Below are 25,203 nucleotides of genomic sequence, written 5' to 3'. Positions count from 1 at the left end.
AACACATAAATATATATACATATAAATATACATAGTAACACATACATATATGCATATGAATATACATAGTAACACATAAATATATATGCATATGAATATACATAGTAACACATAAATATATATGCATATGAATATACATAGTAACACATAAATATATATGCATATGAATATACATAGTAACACATAAATCTATATGCATATGAATATACATAGTAACACATAAATATATATGCATATGAATATACATAGTAACACATAAATCTATATGCATATGAATATACATAGTAATACATAAATATATATGCATATGAATATACATAGTAACACATAAATATATATGCATATAAATATACATAGTAACACATAAATATATATGCATATGAATATACATAGTAACACATAAATATATATGCATATGAATATAAATAGTAACACATAAATCTATATGCATATGAATATACATAGTAACACATAAATATATACAGGGAGTGCAGAATTATTAGGCAAATTAGTATTTTGACCAAATCATCCTCTTTATGCATGTTGTCTTACTCCAAGCTGTATAGGCTCGAAAGCCTACTACCAATTAAGCATATTAGGTGATGTGCATCTCTGTAATGAGAAGGGGTGTGGTCTAATGACATCAACACCCTATATCAGGTGTGCATAATTATTAGGCAACTTCCTTTCCTTTGGCAAAATGGGTCAAAAGAAGGACTTGACAGGCTCAGAAAAGTCAAAAATAGTGAGATATCTTGCAGAGGGATGCAGCACTCTTAAAATTGCAAAGCTTCTGAAGCGTGATCATCGAACAATCAAGCGTTTCATTCAAAATAGTCAACAGGGTCGCAAGAAGCGCGTGGAAAAACCAAGGCGCAAAATAACTGCCCATGAACTGAGAAAAGTCAAGCGTGCAGCTGCCAAGATGCCACTTGCCACCAGTTTGGCCATATTTCAGAGCTGCAACATCACTGGAGTGCCCAAAAGCACAAGGTGTGCAATACTCAGAGACATGGCCAAGGTAAGAAAGGCTGAAAGACGACCACCACTGAACAAGACACACAAGCTGAAACGTCAAGACTGGGCCAAGAAATATCTCAAGACTGATTTTTCTAAGGTTTTATGGACTGATGAAATGAGAGTGAGTCTTGATAGGCCAGATGGATGGGCCCGTGGCTGGATTGGTAAAGGGCAGAGAGCTCCAGTCCGACTCAGACGCCAGCAAGGTGGAGGTGGAGTACTGGTTTGGGCTGGTATCATCAAAAATGAGCTTGTGGGGCCTTTTCGGGTTGAGGATGGAGTCAAGCTCAACTCCCAGTCCTACTGCCAGTTTCTGGAAGACACCTTCTTCAAGCAGTGGTACAGGAAGAAGTCTGCATCCTTCAAGAAAAACATGATTTTCATGCAGGACAATGCTCCATCACACGCGTCCAAGTACTCCACAGCGTGGCTGGCAAGAAAGGGTATAAAAGAAGAAAATCTAATGACATGGCCTGCTTGTTCACCTGATCTGAACCCCATTGAGAACCTGTGGTCCATCATCAAATGTGAGATTTACAAGGAGGGAAAACAGTACACCTCTCTGAACAGTGTCTGGGAGGCTGTGGTTACTGCTGCACGCAATGTTGATGGTGAACAGATCAAAACACTGACAGAATCCATGGATGGCAGGCTTTTGAGTGTCCTTGCAAAGAAAGGTGGCTATATTGGTCACTGATTTGTTTTTGTTTTGTTTTTGAATGTCAGAAATGTATATTTGTGAATGTTGAGATGTTATATTGGTTTCACTGGTAAAAATAAATAATTGAAATGGGTATATATTTGTTTTTTGTTAAGTTGCCTAATAATTATGCACAGTAATAGTCACCTGCATACACAGATATCCCCCTAAAATAGCTATAACTAAAAACAAACTAAAAACTACTCCCAAAACTATTCAGCTTTGATATTAATGAGTTTTTTGGGTTCATTGAGAACATGGTTGTTGTTCAATAATAAAATTAATCCTCAAAAATACAACTTGCCTAATAATTCTGCACTCCCTGTATGCATATGAATATACATAGTAACACATAAATATATATGCATATAAATATACATAGTAACACATAAATATATATGCATATGAATATACATAGTAACACATAAATATATATGCATATAAATATACATAGTAACACATAAATATATATGCATATGAATATACATAGTAACACATAAATATATATGCATATAAATATACATAGTAACACATAAATATATATGCATATAAATATACATAGTAACACATAAATATATATGCATATGAATATACATAGTAACACATAAATCTATATGCATATGAATATACATAGTAACACATAAATATATATGCATATGAATATACATAGTAACACATAAATCTATATGCATATGAATATACATAGTAACACATAAATATATATGCATATGAATATACATAGTAACACATAAATATATATGCATATGAATATACATAGTAACACATAAATATATATGCATATAAGCAGTAACATATATATTTATAGTAATAACACAGTCCCCATAGACTGAAATGTAAAGGCACTTTTTATTTCTAAAACCCCACACCTGCACATTTTAAACCCTAGTTAAAACTGCTTCATGCCGTTTAAAAAAAAAAACAGATGCTACAATATTTTTTTAACAAAAAGGGACCTTACAGTTTATTTTGGGGGCAATTGAGGGATATTTAAGAAATTAATCAGAGGTCTGATCTCTAGTTAATTTTTGGAGCTCGCAGTAGCATTAACCAACCACTTGTAATGGCTGATAATTTATTGTGCGCCCAAAGTGTGTAACCCCAGTAAGTGTTAAACGCTTAGTTACATTCAGTTCCAGAGCAACAATGCATTACGAAGACCTAGCTGAACCAAGGCCAAGTGTGCATATGTGTATATCCACCAATCACCAGCTAGCTCCCAGTAGTGCTGCTCCTGAGCCTACCTAAACATGCTTTTCAACAAAGAATTACTTCAAACATAAAAAAGAATAGGCGCTGTGTTAAATGTCTATTGGTCTATTGGTTTAAACAGGTGAATTGACAGTAAATTTAAAGGGACAGTCAACTCCAGAATTTGTATTGTTTAAAAAGCTAGATAATACCTTTATTACCCATTCTCCCTGTATTGCCAACCACATTTCCTTCTATCTAAGCCTCTGCAGACTGCCCCCTTATTTCAGTTCTTTTGACAGACTTGCATTTTAGCCAATCAGTGCTGACACCCAGTTAATTCTACTAGAGTGAGCCCAATGTTATCTATATGACACACGTGACCTAGCGCTGTGTAGCTGTGAAAAACTGTCAAATGCACTGAGATAAGAGGCGGCCTTCAAGGGCTTAAAAAATAGCATATGAGCCTACCTAAGTATAGCTTTCAACAAAGAATACCAAGAAAAAAAAAGCAAATTTGATGATAAAAATAAATTGGAAACTTGTTTAAAATTACATGCCCTATCTGAATCATAAAAGTTTAATTGTGACTAAAAAATGGACTTATACAGGCCAAAACACTTAGCCACACAACTATTTTACTTTTATTATTTTTTTTTATTATTTTTTTAGTTTCCACTGGTAAAAATGGGATGTAAATAATGGAAGAAACTTTTCAAATGAATAACAATACTATTTGTGATCTATATATAGACAAACAATACAAATCTTCAAATCACAAAAGCTCTTTTCTGAGAAAAGCAGTTTGTAGAATGAAATGTTTAGTCTGTAATTGAATATATAGGAAACTGAATATTTCACAAAGGGACCAAATTGTAGTGCATGCACAATCTCACATTCAATATACTGAAATAAAAAAGTATATTTACTCAAATGCTTTCATACAAATGTTGTATATAGTACAATAGGAACATAGCTCAATAGAAATGATCAGTTACAGGTGACCAAGCATATATCTAAGCCCTTCCCCATAAAACAAATACTTTCTACTAACTTACTATAAAAGAGTTTGTTTTGCTCTTTTGATATTAAATTGATCTTTATTAAAACTGAACTAATCATTTACATCCTATTGTGTTACTGGAGATTTGAGGAAACTGATAGCTGAGTTGAGCATGTACATTGAAGTCAATTCCATTTTAATGTGCTCTCTTAGTAATAGGTAGATAAATAACCACAGTATAAGAGAACATTGTTTTATTTCAATTTCTGCACCGGAAATTTAAAGCCATAGACCATATAGAGGTTAATTTAGAGAGCAATGAACTTGACACTTGCCATTGTTTATAGTTAAATAACACTTATGTGCTTGTGTGTAAATTCCTGAGTAAATTGAGATATTATTCCTTGTATTTGTCAAAACATTGCAAGGTTCTCTACATTTCCAAGAAACACAGGTGTCCGGAGGGAGGGGGCAAGGTGGGTGCTTGGACCCACCTGGAATTTTGCTCCAGGTAAAAAGTCAAGCATGATTTTGCAATTACACAGCTAGATTAAACAGTTTTTCCATATATATATATATATATATATATATATATATATATATATATATACATATATATATATATATATATATATATATATATACATATATATATATATATATATATATATATACATATATATATATATGTGTGTGTGTTAATATGTGTATATACATGTATAATCTGGATCTCGTGACAGTCCCTTCTCTCGTGCGATTGGTGGCACGAGTGAAGGGGTGGGCATTACATACTCAGTGGATTGTGCAATGCTACATACGGGCCAGCGGACAAACAGATCCACTGCAAATTGAAAGCTGTCCTCACGCCTTTTAATACATCAGGCTTGAAGCAGTGGCTTACACTTAATATAAATCATTGCATTATATTATTATTTATTATTTTAAAAGGATTTTACATTTTATTTCCTTTTTTTAACATCCTGTCACAGCCCTACTAGGAGGCTGGGATCTCTAAAGGAAGGGTTTTCTAGCTTGATGACATCATAAATCTTCTAGAGTAGCATGAGATGGTTTAATATTCAGATAATGCTAGAAAGACAGTAAGTGTCTGTTTTGCTCATGCTCAGAAGAGGCAGAATGCTAATTCTAAGTGCTCATTTTGCAAGAAAACAAGTATGTTACTACACAATTTATGTTCACTTTCATGTAACATATTTGTTTTTACTAAAGGCAGTGGAGGCTCCTCCATATGAGCACAGGCGCACTTGAACCCCTTTGAGAGCCCTGAGAGAAAAAAAACATTTTTGGCTAAATATAATTTTTCCAATAGCCCCCCCCCCCCCCCCCCCGCCATTGGAAAAATTATATTTATTCGGCAAAAAAAATTCCAGTCCAATTTTGTAAAAAAAAAAATGCAGTTTTTACTTCTATTGTACCGCACGTGCGATAGATAGAAGTATAGGCTTCAAGCCCTAAGCACTTATTTCTTAGCGCCTGCAGCGCTGCCCCCAACCCAGCTCCTAACCTTAACAGCACAGATTTTAATGTGCGAGTGAGAGCCACGTGATGACGGTGTGTGGGAGGAGGAGCCTGGTCGGTGCAAAACAGAGTCGGAGGCAGCAAGTGAGAGGAGAGGGCAGGCAGTGGGCACATCCAGTCTTGAGAATAACCTAATGGTAAAGTCCTTACCTAAGTTTATATCATAGTAACACTACTGTAGCATAGGAAACTTCCTAGTTTCAGGCTGCTTGTTAAAACTGATGTCGGAGTAACTTTTATTTTTGCAGCTGCACCACTCAATTGTTTTGGGAGTTTGGGGAATTTCTTGATGCTTGCAGTGAGACTCCCACTGTGTGTGCATCCCTGGTGCTAGTAAATCCTTTTATCATGTGACATCACAGCTTATATTCCATGAGGTCCCAGCTTTCTGCACCTCACCAGCACCAGTGATGCACACAGAGTGGGAGTCTCACTGCAAGCATCAAGGAATTCCCAAAAGTGGTGCAGCTGCAAAAATAAAAGTTACTCCGGCAATAGTTTTAAAAAGCAGCCTGAAACTAGGATGTTTCCTCTGCTACAATGATCTGCATTGCAGGGGCAGGGTCCCCTCTTCCATGATAGCTTTATGGTCACCCACCTCCTGCACTGCTCCAACCATCTAAATATCATCAACTAAAATAGAAAGTTCTAAGAACAAAATAAATCCTTTGCTTTTATTAGTTACACAAGCTCCATTTATATCATGCATTATTTATAAAATACTTGCCAGGTGGTATTTAAGCCCAGTTCATGTATTGTGAACCCCCATTTGAATAACCCACGAGTCGCCACTGACTAAAGAAGTACTATTTAAACAGTCTCAAGTGTGTTCTATAACATGAAATGGCTTGGGCAGTACAGCCTGTGATTGCCTGTATTGTCCCTGCTTGTTTTCCAAAAATCAATACTGGATATGGTAGAGCTGACAGTAAGTAGGTTATTTTTAAAATTAGCTAATAATATACATACAAAATAAACTTTTCATAAACATTTCTGGTTGTAACTGTCAAAACTGAACAGGTACACTGAAAAAAAAGCATTTTTTACATGAAAGGCAAATACATTTGTCAATAATAAAAAAAAAACATTCACCATTGTTATCATTCCATTTTATACCACAGTGACACTTACTTTAAATCTCACCATGTACAATGCATCTGTGAGTCGGTTTAACCCTGGATGTTCTCCACCAGTCTACAAGTGAAAAGCAAGTTGGAGAGTAAATATATTCTGCTGGATTTTTAGTTCTATTAAAAAGCCTTATATCTAATTAATTATTCTTAATTAAGCTTTCTATAGTCCTTATAAGGCATTTAACAGTTATACATTTCATAAAGCCCTCCCATGAACGCATCAACAGTTTTCCACTATGAACGCAGGTCAAATGTTTTTACAAGCAAGCTCATTTTGAAGAAGTTGAACAGTCTGTCTTGTCTGGTTAGTATCCAAAACTATACATAATAAATATTTCTAATATAAATGTGACTACTACTAAAATAATTAAATTAGCTATTCAACATGACAATGCTAACCAAATCCAGTATAATATCCAGAATGACATAGTATTTTAAAACCAATTTAGTAGGATAGTTTATAACAATAGAACCCAATCTTTTATTTGAAGGTTTTTTTTGTACTGAAAACACCATGGTTAGTTCCAGTTGTAAACCTTAAGAACCGCTAGTGACAGCAGATATCTCCATTAAAGTATCTGGAGAATTTGATATTACTATCACTTCACAAAATTACTGGAATGTTACCTATTTTGGTTATGTGCATATACATAAAACATCACTATACCATAACTTAAAACATTAATTTTCTGGAACGCCATGGCCTCGATCCGATATGCAGAATCGCCCGCAGAAGCTGGCGATGCCAAAATTTGCGTGGGTTTGGTATCCTATATACGGCGTAGCCTAGAAGTTACGCTCGTATATTTCTGCCTTCGCCCATAGTTTTTGGGCCATAGACAGGTATACCAAACCCGCGCAGTTTGGTATCCAATATACAGCGTAAGGACTTACGTGGCGAAAATGGAGAAATCTTACTCCATTTTCACCTCGCCACAAAATGCAGCCGTAGTAAGCCTTACGCTGTGTATTGGAGCCCCGTAACTCCCTAAACTAGCTGCTAAATAAAACCTAACACCTAACGCATGCGCAATGTCTATCTGTCAACCGCAAACTGCTAAATAAAACCGAACACCTAATGCATGGGCAATGTCTATTTACCTGTCAACCGCGATCCCCCGCCGCAATCCCTAATAAAGTATTTAACCCCTAAACCGCCGCTCCCGGACCCCGCCGCCACCTACATTAAAAGTATAACCCCCTAATGAGATCCCCCTACACCGTTGCCGGCTACATTACATACCCCCTAATGTGAGCTTCTACCCCGCCGCCAGCTATATTCAACTACCCCCTAATGTGAGCCCCTTACCCCGCCGCCAGCTATATTAAAATGTATTAACCCCTAATTTAATCCCCCTACACCGCCGCCAGTTATATTAAATGTATTAACCCCTAATCTAATCCCTCTACACCGCCGCCATCTATATTAAATGTATTAACCCCTAATCTAATCCCCCTAAACCGCCGCCAGCTATATTAAATGTATTAACCCCTAATCTAATCCCCCTACACCGCCGCCAGCTATATTAAATACATTAACCCCTAATCTAATCCCCCTAAAGTAATCACCTCTATTACCAGCCCTTAAAAGGGCCTTTAGCGTGACATTGCCTCAAAGTAACAGCTCTATTGCCAGCCCTTAAAAGGGCTTTTTGCGGGGCATGCCCCAAAGAAATCAGCTCTTTTACCAGCCCTTAAAAGGGCTTTTTGCGGGGCATTGTCACAAAGAAATCAGCTCTTTTGTATCTAATCTAAATCCCCCTACACCGCTGCCACCTATAATAAATGTATTAACCCCTAATCTAATCCCCCTACACCGCCGCCACCTGTATTAAATAGATTAACCCCTAATCTAATCCCCCTACACTGCCGCCAGCTATATTAACTATATTAACCCTAATTATATTAGGGTTAATATAGTTAATATAGTTATTATATTATATATATTAAATATATTAACCCTAATTATATTAGGGTTAATATAGTTAATATAGTTATTATATTATATATATGAACTATATTAACCCTAATTATATTAGGGTTAATATAGTTAATATCGTTATTATATTATATATATATTAAGTATAATAACCCTATCTAACTCTAACATCCCTAACTAAATTCTTATTAAAATAAATCTAATTAATTTTAATATTATTAATTAAAACATTCCTATTTAAATCTAAGTACTTACCTATAAAATAAACCCTAACGGCTAGATTTGGAGTTTGGCGGTAAAAGGGCTGTTAACGCTCCGCGGGTTTTTTTCTGGCCGCACCATAAATTTAACTCTGGTATCGAGAGTTCAAACAAATGCTGCGTTAGGCTCCAAAAAAGGAGCGTAGAGCATATTTAGCGCAAATGCAACTCTCGATACCAGAGTTGCTTACGGACGCGGCCGGCCTAAAAAACGTGCTCGTGCACGATTCCCCCATAGGAAACAATGGGGCTGTTTGAGCTGAAAAAAAACCTAACACCTGCAAAAAAGCAGCGTTCAGCTCCTAACGCAGCCCCATTGTTTCCTATGGGGAAACACTTCCTACGTCTGCACCTAACACTCTAACATGTACCCCGAGTCTAAACACCCCTAGCCTTACACTTATTAACCCCTAATCTGCCGCCCCCGCTATCGCTGACCCCTGCATTACACTTTTAACCCCTAATCTGCCGCTCCGTAAACCGCCGCCACCTACGTTATCCCTATGTACCCCTAATCTGCTGCCCCTAACATCGCCGACCCCTATGTTATATTTATTAACCCCTAATCTGCCCCCCACAACGTCGCCGACACCTACCTACACTTATTAACCCCTAATCTGCCGAGCGGACCTGAGCGCTACTATAATAAAGTTATTAACCCCTAATCCGCCTCACTAACCCTATCATAAATAGTATTAACCCCTAATCTGCCCTCCCTAACATCGCCGACATCTACCTTCAATTATTAACCCCTAATCTGCCGACCGGAGCTCACCGCTATTCTAATAAATGTATTAACCCCTAAAGCTAAGTCTAACCCTAACACTAACACCCCCCTAAGTTAAATATAATTTTTATCTAACGAAATAAATTAACTCTTATTAAATAAATGATTCCTATTTAAAGCTAAATACTTACCTGTAAAATAAATCCTAATATAGCTACAATATAAATTACATTTATATTATAGCTATTTTAGGATTAATATTTATTTTACAGGTAACTTTGTATTTATTTTAACCAGGTACAATAGCTATTAAATAGTTAAGAACTATTTAATAGTTACCTAGTTAAAATAATTACAAATTTACCTGTAAAATAAATCCTAACCTAAGATATAATTAAACCTAACACTACCCTATCAATAAAATAATTAAATAAACTACCTACAATTACCTACAATTAACCTAACACTACACTATCAATAAATTAATTAAACACAATTGCTACAAATAAATACAATTAAATAAACTATCTAAAGTACAAAAAATAAAAAAGAACTAAGTTACAGAAAATAAAAAAATATTTACAAACATAAGAAAAATATTACAACTATTTTAAACTAATTACACCTACTCTAAGCCCCCTAATAAAATAACAAAGACCCCCAAAATAAAAAATTCCCTACCCTATTCTAAAATACAAATATTACAAGCTCTTTTACCTTACCAGCCCTGAACAGGGCCCTTTGCGGGGCATGCCCCAAGAATTTCAGCTCTTTTGCCTGTAAAAAAAAACATACAATACCCCCCCCCCCAACATTACAACCCACCACCCACATACCCCTAATCTAACCCAAACCCCCTTAAATAAACCTAACACTAATCCCCTGAAGATCTTCCTACCTTGTCTTCACCATCCAGGTATCACCGATCCGTCCTGGCTCCAAGATCTTCATCCAACCCAAGCGGGGGTTGGCGATCCATAATCCGGTGCTCCAAAGTCTTCCTCCTATCCGGCAAGAAGAGGACATCCGGACCGGCAAACATCTTCTCCAAGCGGCATCTTCTATGTTCTTCCATCCGATGACGACCGGCTCCATCTTGAAGACCTCCAGCGCGGATCCATCCTCTTCTTCCGACGACTAGACGACGAATGACGGTTCCTTTAAGGGACGTCATCCAAGATGGCGTCCCTCGAATTCCGATTGGCTGATAGGATTCTATCAGCCAATCGGAATTAAGGTAGGAATTTTCTGATTGGCTGATGGAATCAGCCAATCAGAATCAAGTTCAATCCGATTGGCTGATCCAATCAGCCAATCAGATTGAGCTCGCATTCTATTGGCTGTTCCGATCAGCCAATAGAATGCGAGCTCAATCTGATTGGCTGATTGGATCAGCCAATCGGATTGAACTTGATTCTGATTGGCTGATTCCATCAGCCAATCAGAATATTCCTACCTTAATTCCGATTGGCTGATAGAATCCTATCAGCCAATCGGAATTCGAGGGACGCCATCTTGGATGACGTCCCTTAAAGGAACCGTCATTCGTCGTCTAGTCGTCGGAAGAAGAGGATGGATCCGCGCTGGAGGTCTTCAAGATGGAGCCGGTCGTCATCGGATGGAAGAACATAGAAGATGCCGCTTGGAGAAGATGTTTGCCGGTCCGGATGTCCTCTTCTTGCCGGATAGGAGGAAGACTTTGGAGCACCGGATTATGGATCGCCAACCCCCGCTTGGGTTGGATGAAGATCTTGGAGCCAGGACGGATCGGTGATACCTGGATGGTGAAGACAAGGTAGGAAGATCTTCAGGGGATTAGTGTTAGGTTTATTTAAGGGGGTTTGGGTTAGATTAGGGGTATGTGGGTGGTGGGTTGTAATGTTGGGGGGGGGTATTGTATGTTTTTTTTTACAGGCAAAAGAGCTGAAATTCTTGGGGCATGCCCCGCAAAGGGCCCTGTTCAGGGCTGGTAAGGTAAAAGAGCTTGTAATATTTGTATTTTAGAATAGGGTAGGGAATTTTTTATTTTGGGGGTCTTTGTTATTTTATTAGGGGGCTTAGAGTAGGTGTAATTAGTTTAAAATAGTTGTAATATTTTTCTTATGTTTGTAAATATTTTTTTATTTTCTGTAACTTAGTTCTTTTTTATTTTTTGTACTTTAGATAGTTTATTTAATTGTATTTATTTGTAGCAATTGTGTTTAATTAATTTATTGATAGTGTAGTGTTAGGTTAATTGTAGGTAATTGTAGGTAGTTTATTTAATTATTTTATTGATAGGGTAGTGTTAGGTTTAATTATATCTTAGGTTAGGATTTATTTTACAGGTAAATTTGTAATTATTTTAACTAGGTAACTATTAAATAGTTCTTAACTATTTAATAGCTATTGTACCTGGTTAAAATAAATACAAAGTTACCTGTAAAATAAATATTAATCCTAAAATAGCTATAATATAAATGTAATTTATATTGTAGCTATATTAGGATTTATTTTACAGGTAAGTATTTAGCTTTAAATAGGAATCATTTATTTAATAAGAGTTAATTTATTTCGTTAGATAAAAATTATATTTAACTTAGGGGGGTGTTAGTGTTAGGGTTAGACTTAGCTTTAGGGGTTAATACATTTATTAGAATAGCGGTGAGCTCCGGTCGGCAGATTAGGGGTTAATAAGTGTAGGTAGGTGTCGGCGACGTTGTGGGGGGCAGATTAGGGGTTAATAAATATAACATAGGGGTCGGCGATGTTAGGGGCAGCAGATTAGGGGTACATAGGGATAACGTAGGTGGCGGCGATTTGCGGTCGGAAGATTAGGGGTTAATTATTTTAAGTAGCTTGCGGCGACGTTGTGGGGGGCAAGTTAGGGGTTAATAAATATAATATAGGGGTCGGCGGGGTTAGGGGCAGCAGATTAGGGGTACATAAGTATAACGTAGGTGGCGGTCGGCAGATTAGGGGTTAAAAATTTTAATCGAGTGGCGGCGATGTGGGGGGACCTCGGTTTAGGGGTACATAGGTAGTTTATGGGTGTTAGTGTACTTTAGGGTACAGTAGTTAAGAGCTTTATAAACCGGCGTTAGCCAGAAAGCTCTTAACTCCTGCTTTTTTCAGGCGGCTGGAATCTTGTCGTTAGAGCTCTAACGCTCACTGCAGAAACGACTCTAAATACCAGCGTTAGAAAGATCCCATTGAAAAGATAGGCTACGCAAATGGCGTAGGGGGATCTGCGGTATGGAAAAGTCGCGGCTGTAAAGTGAGCGTTAGACCCTTTAATCACTGACTCCAAATACCAGCGGGCGGCCAAAACCAGCGTTAGGAGCCTCTAACGCTGGTTTTGACGGCTACCGCCGAACTCTAAATCTAGGCCTAAGATAGCTACAATGTAATTAATAATTACATTGTAGCTATTTTAGGGTTTATATTTATTTTACAGGTAACTTGGTATTTATTTTAACTAGGTACAATAGCTATTAAATAGTTAATAACTATTTAATAGCTACCTAGTTAAAATAATTACCAATTTACCTGTAAAAAAAATCCTATCCTAAGTTACATATACACCTACACTATCAATAAATTAAATAAACTACAAATATCTAAACTAAAATCCAATTAAATAAACTAAACTAAATTACAAAAAAACAAAACACTAAATTACAAAAAATAAAAAAAGATTACAAGATTGTTAAGCTAATTACACCTATTCTAAGCCCCCTAATAAAATAATAAAGACCCCCAAAATAAAAATAATTCCCTACCCTATTCTAAATTAAAAAAGTTCTATTACCTTACCAGCCATTAAAAGGGCCTTTTGCGGGGCATGCTCCAAAGAAATCAGCTCTTTTTCCTGTAAAAAAAAAAACACAATACCACCCCCCAACTTTACAACCCACCACCCACATACCCCTACTCTAAACCCACCCAAACCCCTTCTTAAAAAAACCTAACACTAAGCCCCAGAAGATCTCCCTACCTTGTCTTCACCCAGCCGGGCAGAACTCTTCTTCCATCCCGCTATGTCTTCATCCAAGCGGCAAAGAAGAATTCTTCCATCCGGCGATGTCTTCAATCAAGCGGCAGAGAAGAAGTCTTCCATCCGGGTGATGTCTTCAATCAAGCAGCAAAGAAGAGGTCCTCCATCGGGGCGAAGTTTTCTTCCAAGCAGCATCTTCAATCTTCTTTCTTCGCTCCTCCAACACGGAACATCCATCCGGCACGACGACTTCCCTGACGAATGAGGATTGAACTTGAATCTGATTGGCTGATTCAATCAGTCAATCAGATTTTTCTACCTTAATTCCGATTGGCTGATAGAATCCTATCAGCCAATCGGAATTCGACGGACGCCATCTTGGATGACGTCATTTAATGGAACCTCATTCGTCGGAAAGTCGTTGTGCCGGATGGATGTTCCACGTCAGAGGAGCGAAGAAAGAAGATTGAAGATGCCGCTTGGAAGAAAACTTCGCCCCGGTGGAGGACCTCTTCTTTGCCGCTTGATTGAAGACATCGCCCGGATGGAAGACTTCTTCTCTGCTGCTTGATTGAAGACATCGCCGGATGGAAGAATTCTTCTTTGCCACTTGGATGAAGACATCGCCGGATGGAAGACTTCTTCTCTGCCACTTGATTGAAGACATCGCCCGGATCGGATGAAGAGTTCTGCCCGGCTGGGTGAAGACAAGGTAGGGAGATCTTCAGGGGGGTAGTGTTAGGTTTATTTAAGGGGGGTTTGGGTTAGAGTAGGGGTATGTGGGTGGTGGGTTGTAATGATGGGGGGTGGTATTGTGGTTTTTTTACAGGCAAAAGAGCTGATTTCTTTGGGGCATGCCCCACAAAAGGCCCTTTTAAGGGCTGGTAAGGTAATAGAGCTGTTAACTTTTTTAATTTAGAATAGGGTAGGGAATTTGTTTTATTTTGGGTGGCTTTATTATTTTATTAGGGGGCTTAGAATAGGTGTAATTAGCTTAAAAATCTTGTAATCTTTTTTTATTTTTTGTAATTTAGTGTTTGTTTGTTTTTTTAATTTAGTTTAGTTTATTTAATTGTATTTTAGTTTAGATATTTGTAGTTTATTTAATTTATTGATAGTGTAGGTGTATTTGTAACTTAGGTTAGGATTTATTTTACAGGTAAACTGGTAATTATTTTAAATAGGTAGCTATTAAATAGTTATTAACTATTTACTAGCTATTGTACCTAGTTAAAATAAATACTAAGTTACCTGTAAAATAAATATAAACCCTAAAATAGCTGCAATGTAATTATTAATTACATTGTAGCTATCTTAGGGTTTATTTTATAGGTAAGTATTTAGATTTAAATAGGAATATTTTAATTAATAATATTAATATTAATTAGATTTATTTTAATAACAATTTAGTTAGGGATGTTAGAGTTAGATAGGGTTATTATACTTAATATATATAATATAATAACGATATTAACTATATTAACCCTAATATAATTAGGGTTAATATAGTTAATATATATGATATAATAACTATATTAACTATATTAACCCTAATATAATTAGGGTTAATATAGCTGGCGGCGGTGTAAGGGGATTAGATTAGGGGTTAATCTATTTAATATAGGTGGCAGCGGTGTAGGGGGATTAGATTAGGGGTTAATACATTTATTATTGGTAGCGGCGGTGTAGGGGGATTTAGATTAGATGCAAAAGAGCTGATTTCTTTGTGACAATGCCCCGCAAAAAGCCCTTTTAATGGCTGGTAAAAGAGCTGATTTCTTTGGGGAAATGCCCCGCAAAAAGCCCTTTTAAGGGCTGGCAATAGAGCTGTTACTTTGGGGCAATGTCACGAAAAAGGCCCTTTTAAGGGCTGGTAATAGAGGTAATTACTTTAGGGGGATTAGATTAGGGGTTAATGTATTTAATATAGCTGGCGACGGTATAGGGGGATTAGATTAGGGGTTAATTAATTTAATATAGCTGGCGGCGGTATAGGGGTATTAAATTAGGGGTTTATGTAATTAATATAGCTGGCGGCGGGGTAGGGGGATTAAATTAGGGGTTAATAATTTTAATATAGCTGGCGGCGGGGTAGGGGGATTACATTAGGGGTTAATAATTTTAATATAGCTGGCGGCGGTGTAAGGGGCTCACATTAGGGGGTAGTTAATGTAGCTGGCGGTGGTGTAAGGGGCTCACATTAGGGGGTAGTTAATGTAGCTGGCGGCGGGGTAGGAGCTCAGATTAGGGGATAGTTAATGTAGGTGGCGGCGGGGTCTGGGAGCGGCGGTTTAGGGGTTAATAACATTATTAGGTGGCGGCGGGGTCCAGGAGTGGCGGTTTAGGGGTTAATACATTTTTTATTGTTAGGATAGTGAGGGGGGATAGCGGATAGAGGGTTAGACGTGTCGGGCTATGTTTTGGAGGCGTGTTATACAGTACGGGAGATTTAATAATTTAGTCAGGTTTTGTAGGCGCCGGCAGTTTCTAAAGTGCCGTAAGTCACTGGCGACTCCAGAAATTTGTACTTATGCAGATTTCTGGACATCCCTGGTTTATCCGACTTACGGCATTTTAGCATCTGACGGTGCCATATATAGGATAGCTCGAGTTGCTAGCTGAAACTACAGGCGCCGGGGGTTCCCTCGCTTGCGCCGCAAACTACGATCTTTATCGGATCGCGCCCCATATGTGTATGCACACATGAATAACTTTTAAATTACACAACTAATTTACTTCAAATTTTCAAAATAACAAATAACAAACAAAATTCTCAAACTTCAGCCACATTTATTTACAAATTCGCCTATTTTCAATAATTATAAGCTTTTAAAACTTGATTAACAATTTTACTTAATTTTATTATGAGAGCGTGCTAGAACATTTTATAGTTTTACTTATTGGTCATGTAAATGTTTTTATAATCTCTTACTTACATCCAAGAAAATGCCAATGACAGCCAAGCCATCTGGCGCAGCAGCTGCTTCACCAAATGATGAGTACTTCTGAGCATTCCAGTGAACCAAGTGAAGCTGTGGAGAGGAATATAAAAATGTATATTATTATGGAATGACCTGTTTTTTTATTGTGTGTTCTCTTTTTAGGCGTCTTCAGCCTCTCTAGCCTCACTAATCCTAATGTTAAAGGGGCATGAAACCCAAATTTTTTCTTTCATGATTTAGAAACAGCATGTCATTTTAAACAACTTTCTGATTTACTTCTATTATCTAATTTGCTTCATTCTCTTGATATCACTTGCTGAAAAGCATATCTAGATATGCTCAGAAGCTGCTGATTGGTTGCTGCACATAGAGGCCTTGTGTGATTGGCTCACACATGTGCATTGATATTTCTTCAACAAAGGATATCTAAAGAATTGAGCAAATTAGATAATAGAAGTAAATTAGAAAGTTGTTTATAATTGCATGCCCTATCTGAATCATGAAAGTTTAATTTTGACTAGACTGTTCCTTTAAAGGACCACTCAATGTAGTAGAATTACATAAGTAACAAGTACATAATAGAAAGATAATGATTTAACACCTACTCTGAATTTCAAATAAGCAGTAAAAAAATTCTGAAAAATGTATTTTGTCTTCCATTTTCTGCCCCCCCTGTATCATGTGACAGACGTCAGCCAATCACAGACTAGTATATGTATACCCTGTGAGCTTGTGCACATGCTCAGTAGGATCTTGTTCCTCAGAAAGTGTGAATATAAAAAGATTGTGCAAAATTTGATCATGGAAGTAAATTGGAAAGAGTCTTAAAACTGCATGCTCTGTCTGAATCATAAAAGTTTATTTTGACTTGAGTGTCCCTTTAATGAATAATATTTAATACCGTAAGGACTGGTGAGGCTAGAGAGGCTGAAGACGCTCTAGGGAGTCTAAAAAAAACTATACCGCACTTGCGCTACAGTTAGCGCAACACTCGTAATCTAGCCCATTGTATGAAGTTAACAATTTATCTTGATTGTAATATAAAATGGTTAATTATACAAAGTAAAACAACTTTGCAATATGCTTTCATTATTTATTTCCTTTCCTGTAATCTAAATCTGACAATTGTGGATTATTTAACTTTGGAGCACATGGCTGGCTTCACATGCCTAACCCTGCCATATATCTGTATCTTATTTGCTGTCTGTTATCTTATCATTTCTGCTGAAGATGTTAACCTGTTCTAAACTTCTAATATAGTTCAGACTCTGCTAATTTGTTAATCTATTGGAAGAATGCCGAAAAATGTTGTAATTACAAGTTGTTTACTATCCCTTTAATTGAAACAAGCTTTTTAACACCTTGGGCCAAATGGACGTAGTTCTACGGCATGTGGTACTTAGTCCATTGTGCTGCATATTGTAGATCTAAGTCCATACTGCTGGAAGCCCAAGCAGTCTTAGTTGTCAAGTGACAACCAAGACTTGCTGTTCCTGAGCTTCCAGAATCTGCCTTCATATGGTAACAGAGCATGATTGTTGCTCCATTACAAAATGAAGGCAGATTGTTACAGACAGTGACATGGTCTATGTCCCTATCTGTAATGATCTCCACTGGTGCTGGAGGCAGGTGTAGGAGGGAAGGCGGGTGGGTGTCAGAGAGGGGAGGGAGTGGGAGTAACCCTATGCTACAGAAAAATATTTTGAAGGGAGAGAGATGGGGTGCTGCACTAGAAAAAAAGGTTGGGATTTAGGGAGAGGGTGCACCATAAATAATGACCACGGGGGGAGGTGGAGGGAAGACTACACTACACTTTGGGTACTGGCAGACAGCTGTCAGTACCAAAGATGACCACTACTAGTGGGAGAGGAGAGGGTAAGAGAGCTGGTTGGGAGGGAACAGGGAGGTGGGAGGGTTAAGAAGGGATCACTGCACTGCAGGGGAAAAATAATAATTAAAAAAAATAATAATATAAAAAAGCCCTAAACTGCATACTGGCAGACTGTCTGCCAGTTTCTAAGATGGTGGGGAAGCGTGTGGATGGGATTAGGGAGGTAGGAGAGTAATACTTACATTTCTATACTATTTCCTTTATCAGCTAACTTATTAACTCCTTCCCTGCCGGGAATTTCAGAAGTATGGTGCGCAGCTGCAATTAGCGGCCTTCTAATAACCAGAAACAAATGGCAAAGTCATGCATATCTGTTTTTTCTGTGCAAAGGGGATCCCAGAGAAGCTTTTATAATCATTTGTGCCATGATTAGACAAGCGGTATGTAAATAACTTCAGTGAGAAACCCAAAGTTTTTGAAAAAATTTACAATTTTTTTTAATATGATGCATTTGGTATGAAATATACCACAATGGACCTAGATCAACACCTTGGGTTATCTACTTAAACATATATGTAGTTTTGATAGATAGATAGATAGATAGATAGATAGATAGATAGATAGATAGATAGAAATATAGATAGATAGATAGATAGATAGATAGATAGATAGATAAATAGATAAATAGATAAATAAAATTAAAATAAAAAACAAGGCTCTATTTCTGTTTAAATGAAGTGATTGCAAAAATGCTAAAAATTATCAAGCATTTTTGGAAACATTTTCTCTGAAATTCCTGGTAGTGAAGAGGTTAAACGTTACAATAGCCCAAGATAGTTGATGTTTGTAGGAAACAATACTAGAATGACTAGAATGTCAACTATATACTTTGAAATGAACAGTTTGTGGTCTTACTGGGTTCTGCACATTGTTTGTTGTGTTGACAAATTGTTGGAGAGTTCTGAAACAGATCCTGCAGTTATGATGCATAATAGTATACAAATTGTATCTAAATATTGAATCTTCCAAACATACTGTGTATGTAAAAACATACAAACATTGGATGTAAAAAAAGTATTTTGGAGTTTATTTCAATGCCCTAGAAAACAAGCCCACTCCAGAACAATTCATGCTGTAACCACACAAGTGCACCCTACAAATATATGTTTGGCGATAAGTGCATCCCTTCTCTTCAGTGGGATGTTTAAAATCTCAGAGTAAGCGCATTATACAGCAATACTACTAACCTCAGAGGGGAACGACCTTCCATCCACGGTATGTTCTGATCCCTGATTGCGTTTGGTTCCCCAGTGAAAGTGGAACTGCTTCAGACGATACGCCTCCTCCAGGGGACCTCCACTTATTACTGTAAAACAGGAATGAAGGTCATTTTACATTGTTGCTATAAATCAGAAAACAGTTCAAGCATCCAATCCAGAGCTGATATGGGCTAATGCACAGGAGAGCACACATGCAGTGCAGGGGAGAAATGACAGAAGCAGCAATACTTTCACCTATTTTCAGAAGATTAAATTGCAGTTTTTATCCAAAGTAATTCTAGTAATTTCAATATCTACCTTTTTAACGTAGGAACTTTTATGTTCGTTTAAAGGAAAATGAAAAACAAAATAATTAAAGGGACAGTCAACTCCAGAATTGGTATAGTTTAAACCGATAGACAATCCCTTTATTACCATTCCACAGTTTTGAAAAGCCAACATGGTTATATAAATATACTTTTAACCTCTGTGATTACCTTGTATCTAAGCCTCTTTTTACAGTCCCCTGATAACATAGCTATTTATTTACTATCTATTGACTTGCATTTTAGCCAATTAGAGCTGTGTCATGCACAACTCCATGGGAGAGAGCACAATCAGCTAGATTACGAGTTTTGGGCGCTATAGGGATTTTAACGACCGCCGCAAAAGCGACGTTATTTCACCACCCTATAGCGCTGCTATTACAAGTTTTAAAAAAGCAGGCTTGTGCGGGCAAAATGGTTGCGTTGAGCTCCATACCGCACCGAAATCAAGCGCTGCTTTGACGTGCTCATGCACTATTTCCCCATAAACATCAATGGGGAGAGCTGGCAAAAAAAAGCCTAATACCTGCGATCGCGGAAACAAAAGCTCCGTAACGCAGCCCCATTGATGTCTATAGGGAAATAAAAAGTTACGTTTAAACCTAACACCCTAACATAAACCCTGAGTCTAAACAACCCTAATCCGCCTACCCCGACATCGCCGCCACCTATATACAGTTATTAACCCCTAATCGGCTGCCCCCGATATCGCCGCCACCTAAATACAGTTATTAACCCCTAATCTGCTGCCCCCGACATTGCAGCCACCTACATACAGTTATTAACCCCTAATTTGCCACCCCCAACATCACCGCCACCTACATAAAAATATTAACCCCTAATCTGCCGCTCCTGATGTCGCCGCCACTATACTAAAGTTATTAACCCCTAAACCTCTGGCCTCCCACATCACTAACACTAAATAAATCCTTTTATCTAAAAGCCTAACACCCAGGGGCGGACTGAGACCAACCAGGGCCCCCGGGCAAAAGTGTGGCAGGGCCCCCCACCCCCTTTTTGCTCTGCCTACCTCACCTGCCCCTCCTCCACCCTACTGCCCCTCCCACCTTGTGTGCCCCTCCCACATTATATGCCCCTCCCCCATGTTTTTAATTGCCATATAAAGAGAGATAATGTTTCTACAGTTATTTGAGATGTTAACATTGATGGCATGCATTGAGGGGCTGTGATTCAACTACTTCAACACACAACAAACAACTGCTAGACACAGAGTTTATCAAAATGGTAAACCAAATATGGCAATATAGTATGCAATGCATGGAATTTAAAGGGACACTTAACCCAAATTTTTTCTTTCATGATTCAGAGCATGAAATTTTAAGCAACTTTCTAATTTACTCCTATTATCAATTTTTCTTCGTTCTCTTGCTATCTTTATTTTAAAAGCAGTAATCTCTTCTGCTGGCTGTGTTTACTTAGGCTATTCAATAGCTGAGACTCCAGTATAGAAACTTTCAGTATTGGTTTGGATACCACAAGCTAAATCAGCTATTTCAAATGCCAAAATAGGGGTAAAGGAGCTACTTGTAAACAATTTAATACACTCCAGCAGGTAAAATGAACAATTGGGAACAATTGTATTGTTTGAATTTGTCTGAGGAAGGGGTCACTCCCTGAAAACGTTCATATGGAATAAAACATTTCTTTGACACGAAGATTGTTCTCTTTGGCCTATATATATATATATATATACATATATATATATATATACACACATACATACATACATATATAAAGACACAAAAATACACAGACACACATAAATATACACATATTTACACACACATACAGACACAAGGATATATACACACAAATATACACATATAAAAATAATGACACAAACTCTCACATATACATATACATGCGCACACACACACATATGCATTAATACATAAACATTCACACACATAGGAGCGTCTCACTGTTCCTTTCAGTGTGCTTTGCTGTTGCACATAAATTATTGTTTCTATTAATAATAAAAGCATATAACTCAGATCTAACTGGACTGCAGCACATTTCTGATTTATGTTTGCATATTTATTTGGGTTTTTATTAGTTTTTTCAATGGTGCACTTAACCTGCTGTCATTCTGGAGGTACACTGTGTACAGGTTTGGTAAATATGCATTCACATAAGGGGTTAACAATAATAACATTTCTTACACACACAGATATACACATATTTACACACACAGACAGACACATACACACAAATGGGTATGGACACAAACATGTTAACTTACACACACACACACATATATATATATATATATATATATATATATATATATATATATATATATATACATACAGTGTATATATATATATATATATACACATACACATATACATATACAAACACATATATAAAAAATACTGACAAACACTCACATATATGCATTCATACTGTACATATTATATACACTCATATATAAGCAATCATTAATATTAAATATATTGATTGACTATAGGACTATGGGGTACAATTACAGAGAGTTTAGTCTTTAATGTAATATCACTGAGAGAGACACTACATATGATACTGTTAGCTTTGTGGAATTAACGTTATGGCAGTGGAAGGGTCAATATGTAAAGATTATTCAAACAAAAGCAGAGCTGCAGAGTTCATATGTTGGGTCAGATAACAGAGGGAGAGGAGATACAAGATCATTAATATAATAAGGAGTCCGTTTTCACTGCGGTCTCATTCAGCTGAGCTGAAGCATGTGTACATTTTCCTGGCAGACAGCTTTGTTCCTAGTAATAAATTGTAAACTAAAATGCTGCCCTACCTTGGTCCTCGACTCCTCGCTCTACTCCTCTGCTTTGCTACCATGAATGTTAGGTCTCTGGTCCGTGCATACTGATTGTTTCACAAGCGGGCTCCAGGCAGCTTGAAATCAGACTCTCAGCTCTGACAACTATAGCCCTCCATCCTCTATGGGAATTCTGTGCGTGCAGGTTTTATCCACTTCCTGTGTGCACTGTGCAGCCTTGTCCACACACTTTACTTACATCGCTGAGCCATGAGCAGACAGAGAGATTGCATGCTCAGCCCTCCCCACCAGAAAGTTAACATACACGATAAAATACATTTTGATAAAAAAAAAAAAAGTTTCCTCCCTTAGTGCTGCATCTGCCTTCAGTAGCTAGCAGTGAGCCCTTTAGATGCCGGACCCTCGGGCATGGGCCGAATTGCCCGACTGGTCAGTCCGCCCCTGCTAACACCCCCTAACTTTAACATAATTAAAATACAGCTAAACTAAAGTTACAATTATTAATTAAATAATAACTATTTGAAACTAAATACTTACCTGTAAAATAAAACCTAAGCTAGCTACAATGTAACTAATAGTTATATTGTAGCTAGCTTAGGTTTTATTTTTATTTCACAGGTAAGTTTGTATTTATTTTAACTAGATAGACTAGTTAGTAAATAGTTATTAACTATTTAATAACTACCTAGTTAAAATAAATACAAACTTACCTGTGAAATAAAACCTAACCTGCCTTACACTAAAACCTAACATTACATAAAAAAACAAACACTAAATTACAAAAAATAAGAAACAAATTATCACAAATAAAAAAGAATTACACCTAATCTAATAGCCCTATCAAAATAACCCCCCCCCCCAAAGTAAAAAAAACCCTAGCCTACAATAAACTAACAATGGCCCTTAAAAGGGCCTTTTGTGGGGCATTGCCCAAAATATATTAGCTCTTTTACCTGTAAAAAAAAATACAAACACCAACCCAACAGTAAAACCCACCACCCCCACAACCAACCCCCCAAGTGAAATAACTATTTTAAAAAAAAACTTAAAAGGGTATTTTGCTCTTTTACATGCCCAGACTCTAAACTAAAAATAAAGCCCACCCAAAAAACCCTTAAATAAACCTAAACTACCTATTAACCCCTAAACCGAGACCCTCCCGCATCGCAAACACTTAAATAAACATTTGTTGGCTTCTTCATTTGAATCCACTTGAGAGAAGTGTGAGAAGAACTAAGGTGGATTTTTCTTACGTATTTTACACTTAATAGATATACGCAACTATAACAGTTCTTATGTAACTTTGTTCTCCACCTTATCAGTCATGTTACAGAATCCACCTAATCTGTAAATATTTGATCAGATTTAATCAGTATTTAGTTTACATTTGTAATGTACAATTTTAGATTCTTGTGCATGACTTAGGGATTCTGATTATTGTAGGAACTGCTTTTTACCAGAGTCTGTAAACTGTGTTAAAGATCAAAAATAAAAGGTGCTTAGATGGAAATATCTTTAATTAGTAAGCAAATATAAGTATTAAATATAAATGTATTTCTGATGGATGTTGGCAGTTCATGTTAGTCTTACAAAACATATATGACATATATAGTTGTACTCTTGTTTCCACTAAAAATTCAGACTCCAAAACAATTAACAATTACAATTAGTCAAATTCTAATTTTGTCAACCCTCTATATTAATATTCTAGTTTAGTTTGTGAGCCATCTTGCAACCTTGCAGTAAAGCCTTCTATTGAAATTTGATTTGATTAAAAAAGCTTTATTCATCAATGCCTTTAAGAACATGTAATGACACCCTAGTTTGGATATGAAACCAAGCTAATACCGGGCATGCTGGACATTACGTTTAATTTTCAATCATATGATCTCAATATCTTTCATTATTCAGATAGATCATACAAATTTAAACAACTTTACATTTATTATATAATTTGGTTTATTCTCTTGGTATCCTTTGTTGAAAGAGCAGTAATGCACTACTGGGAGCTAGCTGAAAGCCAATGACAAGAGGCATTTACAACCCCAATTCTGAAAAAGTTGGAACAGTACAGAAAATGCCAAAAAACAAACAAAAAGAGTCAATTGAAAATTCAATTCATTCTGTATTTTTGAAAATATACACTAATTTCAAAGCTGATGGCTGCAACACGGTCCAAAAAATTTGGGACAGTTGACTGTTTACCTAGATCACCTTTTATTAAGACACCAGTTGGTAACGTTTAGCAAGCAGAATTTCCCCCCTTTCATCCATTATGCATGACTTCAGCTGCGCAACTGTACGGGCCTTCGTTGCCTTATTTTGCTCTTCATAATGCGCAACACATTCTCAATCAGAGACAAGTCAGGGCTGCAGGCAGCTAGCACTATGCACTTGTAATCCAGGCAGAATGTGGTTTGGCGTTGTCCTGCTGGAAAACGCAGGGAAATCCCTAGAAAAGACGACATCTGGATGGCAGCATATGTTGCTCCAAAATGTATACTTATCTTTCTGAATTATTGATGCCCTTACAGATGTGCAA

General features: G+C 37.0%; 1 protein-coding gene across 1 annotated transcript in view; it reads right to left on the bottom strand.

Annotated features, from left to right (window-relative positions):
• CA7 (carbonic anhydrase 7) overlaps positions 1 to 25,203 on the bottom strand; it is a 50,206-nt gene that overhangs the window by 14,316 nt on the left and 10,687 nt on the right. Inside the window, exons 3-5 of the mRNA XM_053695005.1 lie at positions 19,527 to 19,645; positions 16,443 to 16,538; positions 6,603 to 6,665 (exon numbers count right to left, since the gene is read on the bottom strand). Coding sequence (XP_053550980.1) covers positions 6,603 to 6,665; positions 16,443 to 16,538; positions 19,527 to 19,645 — 278 coding nt within the window. The remainder of the gene's footprint in view (positions 1 to 6,602; positions 6,666 to 16,442; positions 16,539 to 19,526; positions 19,646 to 25,203) is intronic.

The sequence above is a fragment of the Bombina bombina genome, chromosome 1, assembly GCF_027579735.1.
Source record: "Bombina bombina isolate aBomBom1 chromosome 1, aBomBom1.pri, whole genome shotgun sequence".
NCBI classification, from domain to species: domain Eukaryota; kingdom Metazoa; phylum Chordata; class Amphibia; order Anura; family Bombinatoridae; genus Bombina; species Bombina bombina.
Note: the sequence above shows the minus strand (reverse complement) of the source record. Positions and strands in the feature narration are given on the sequence as shown.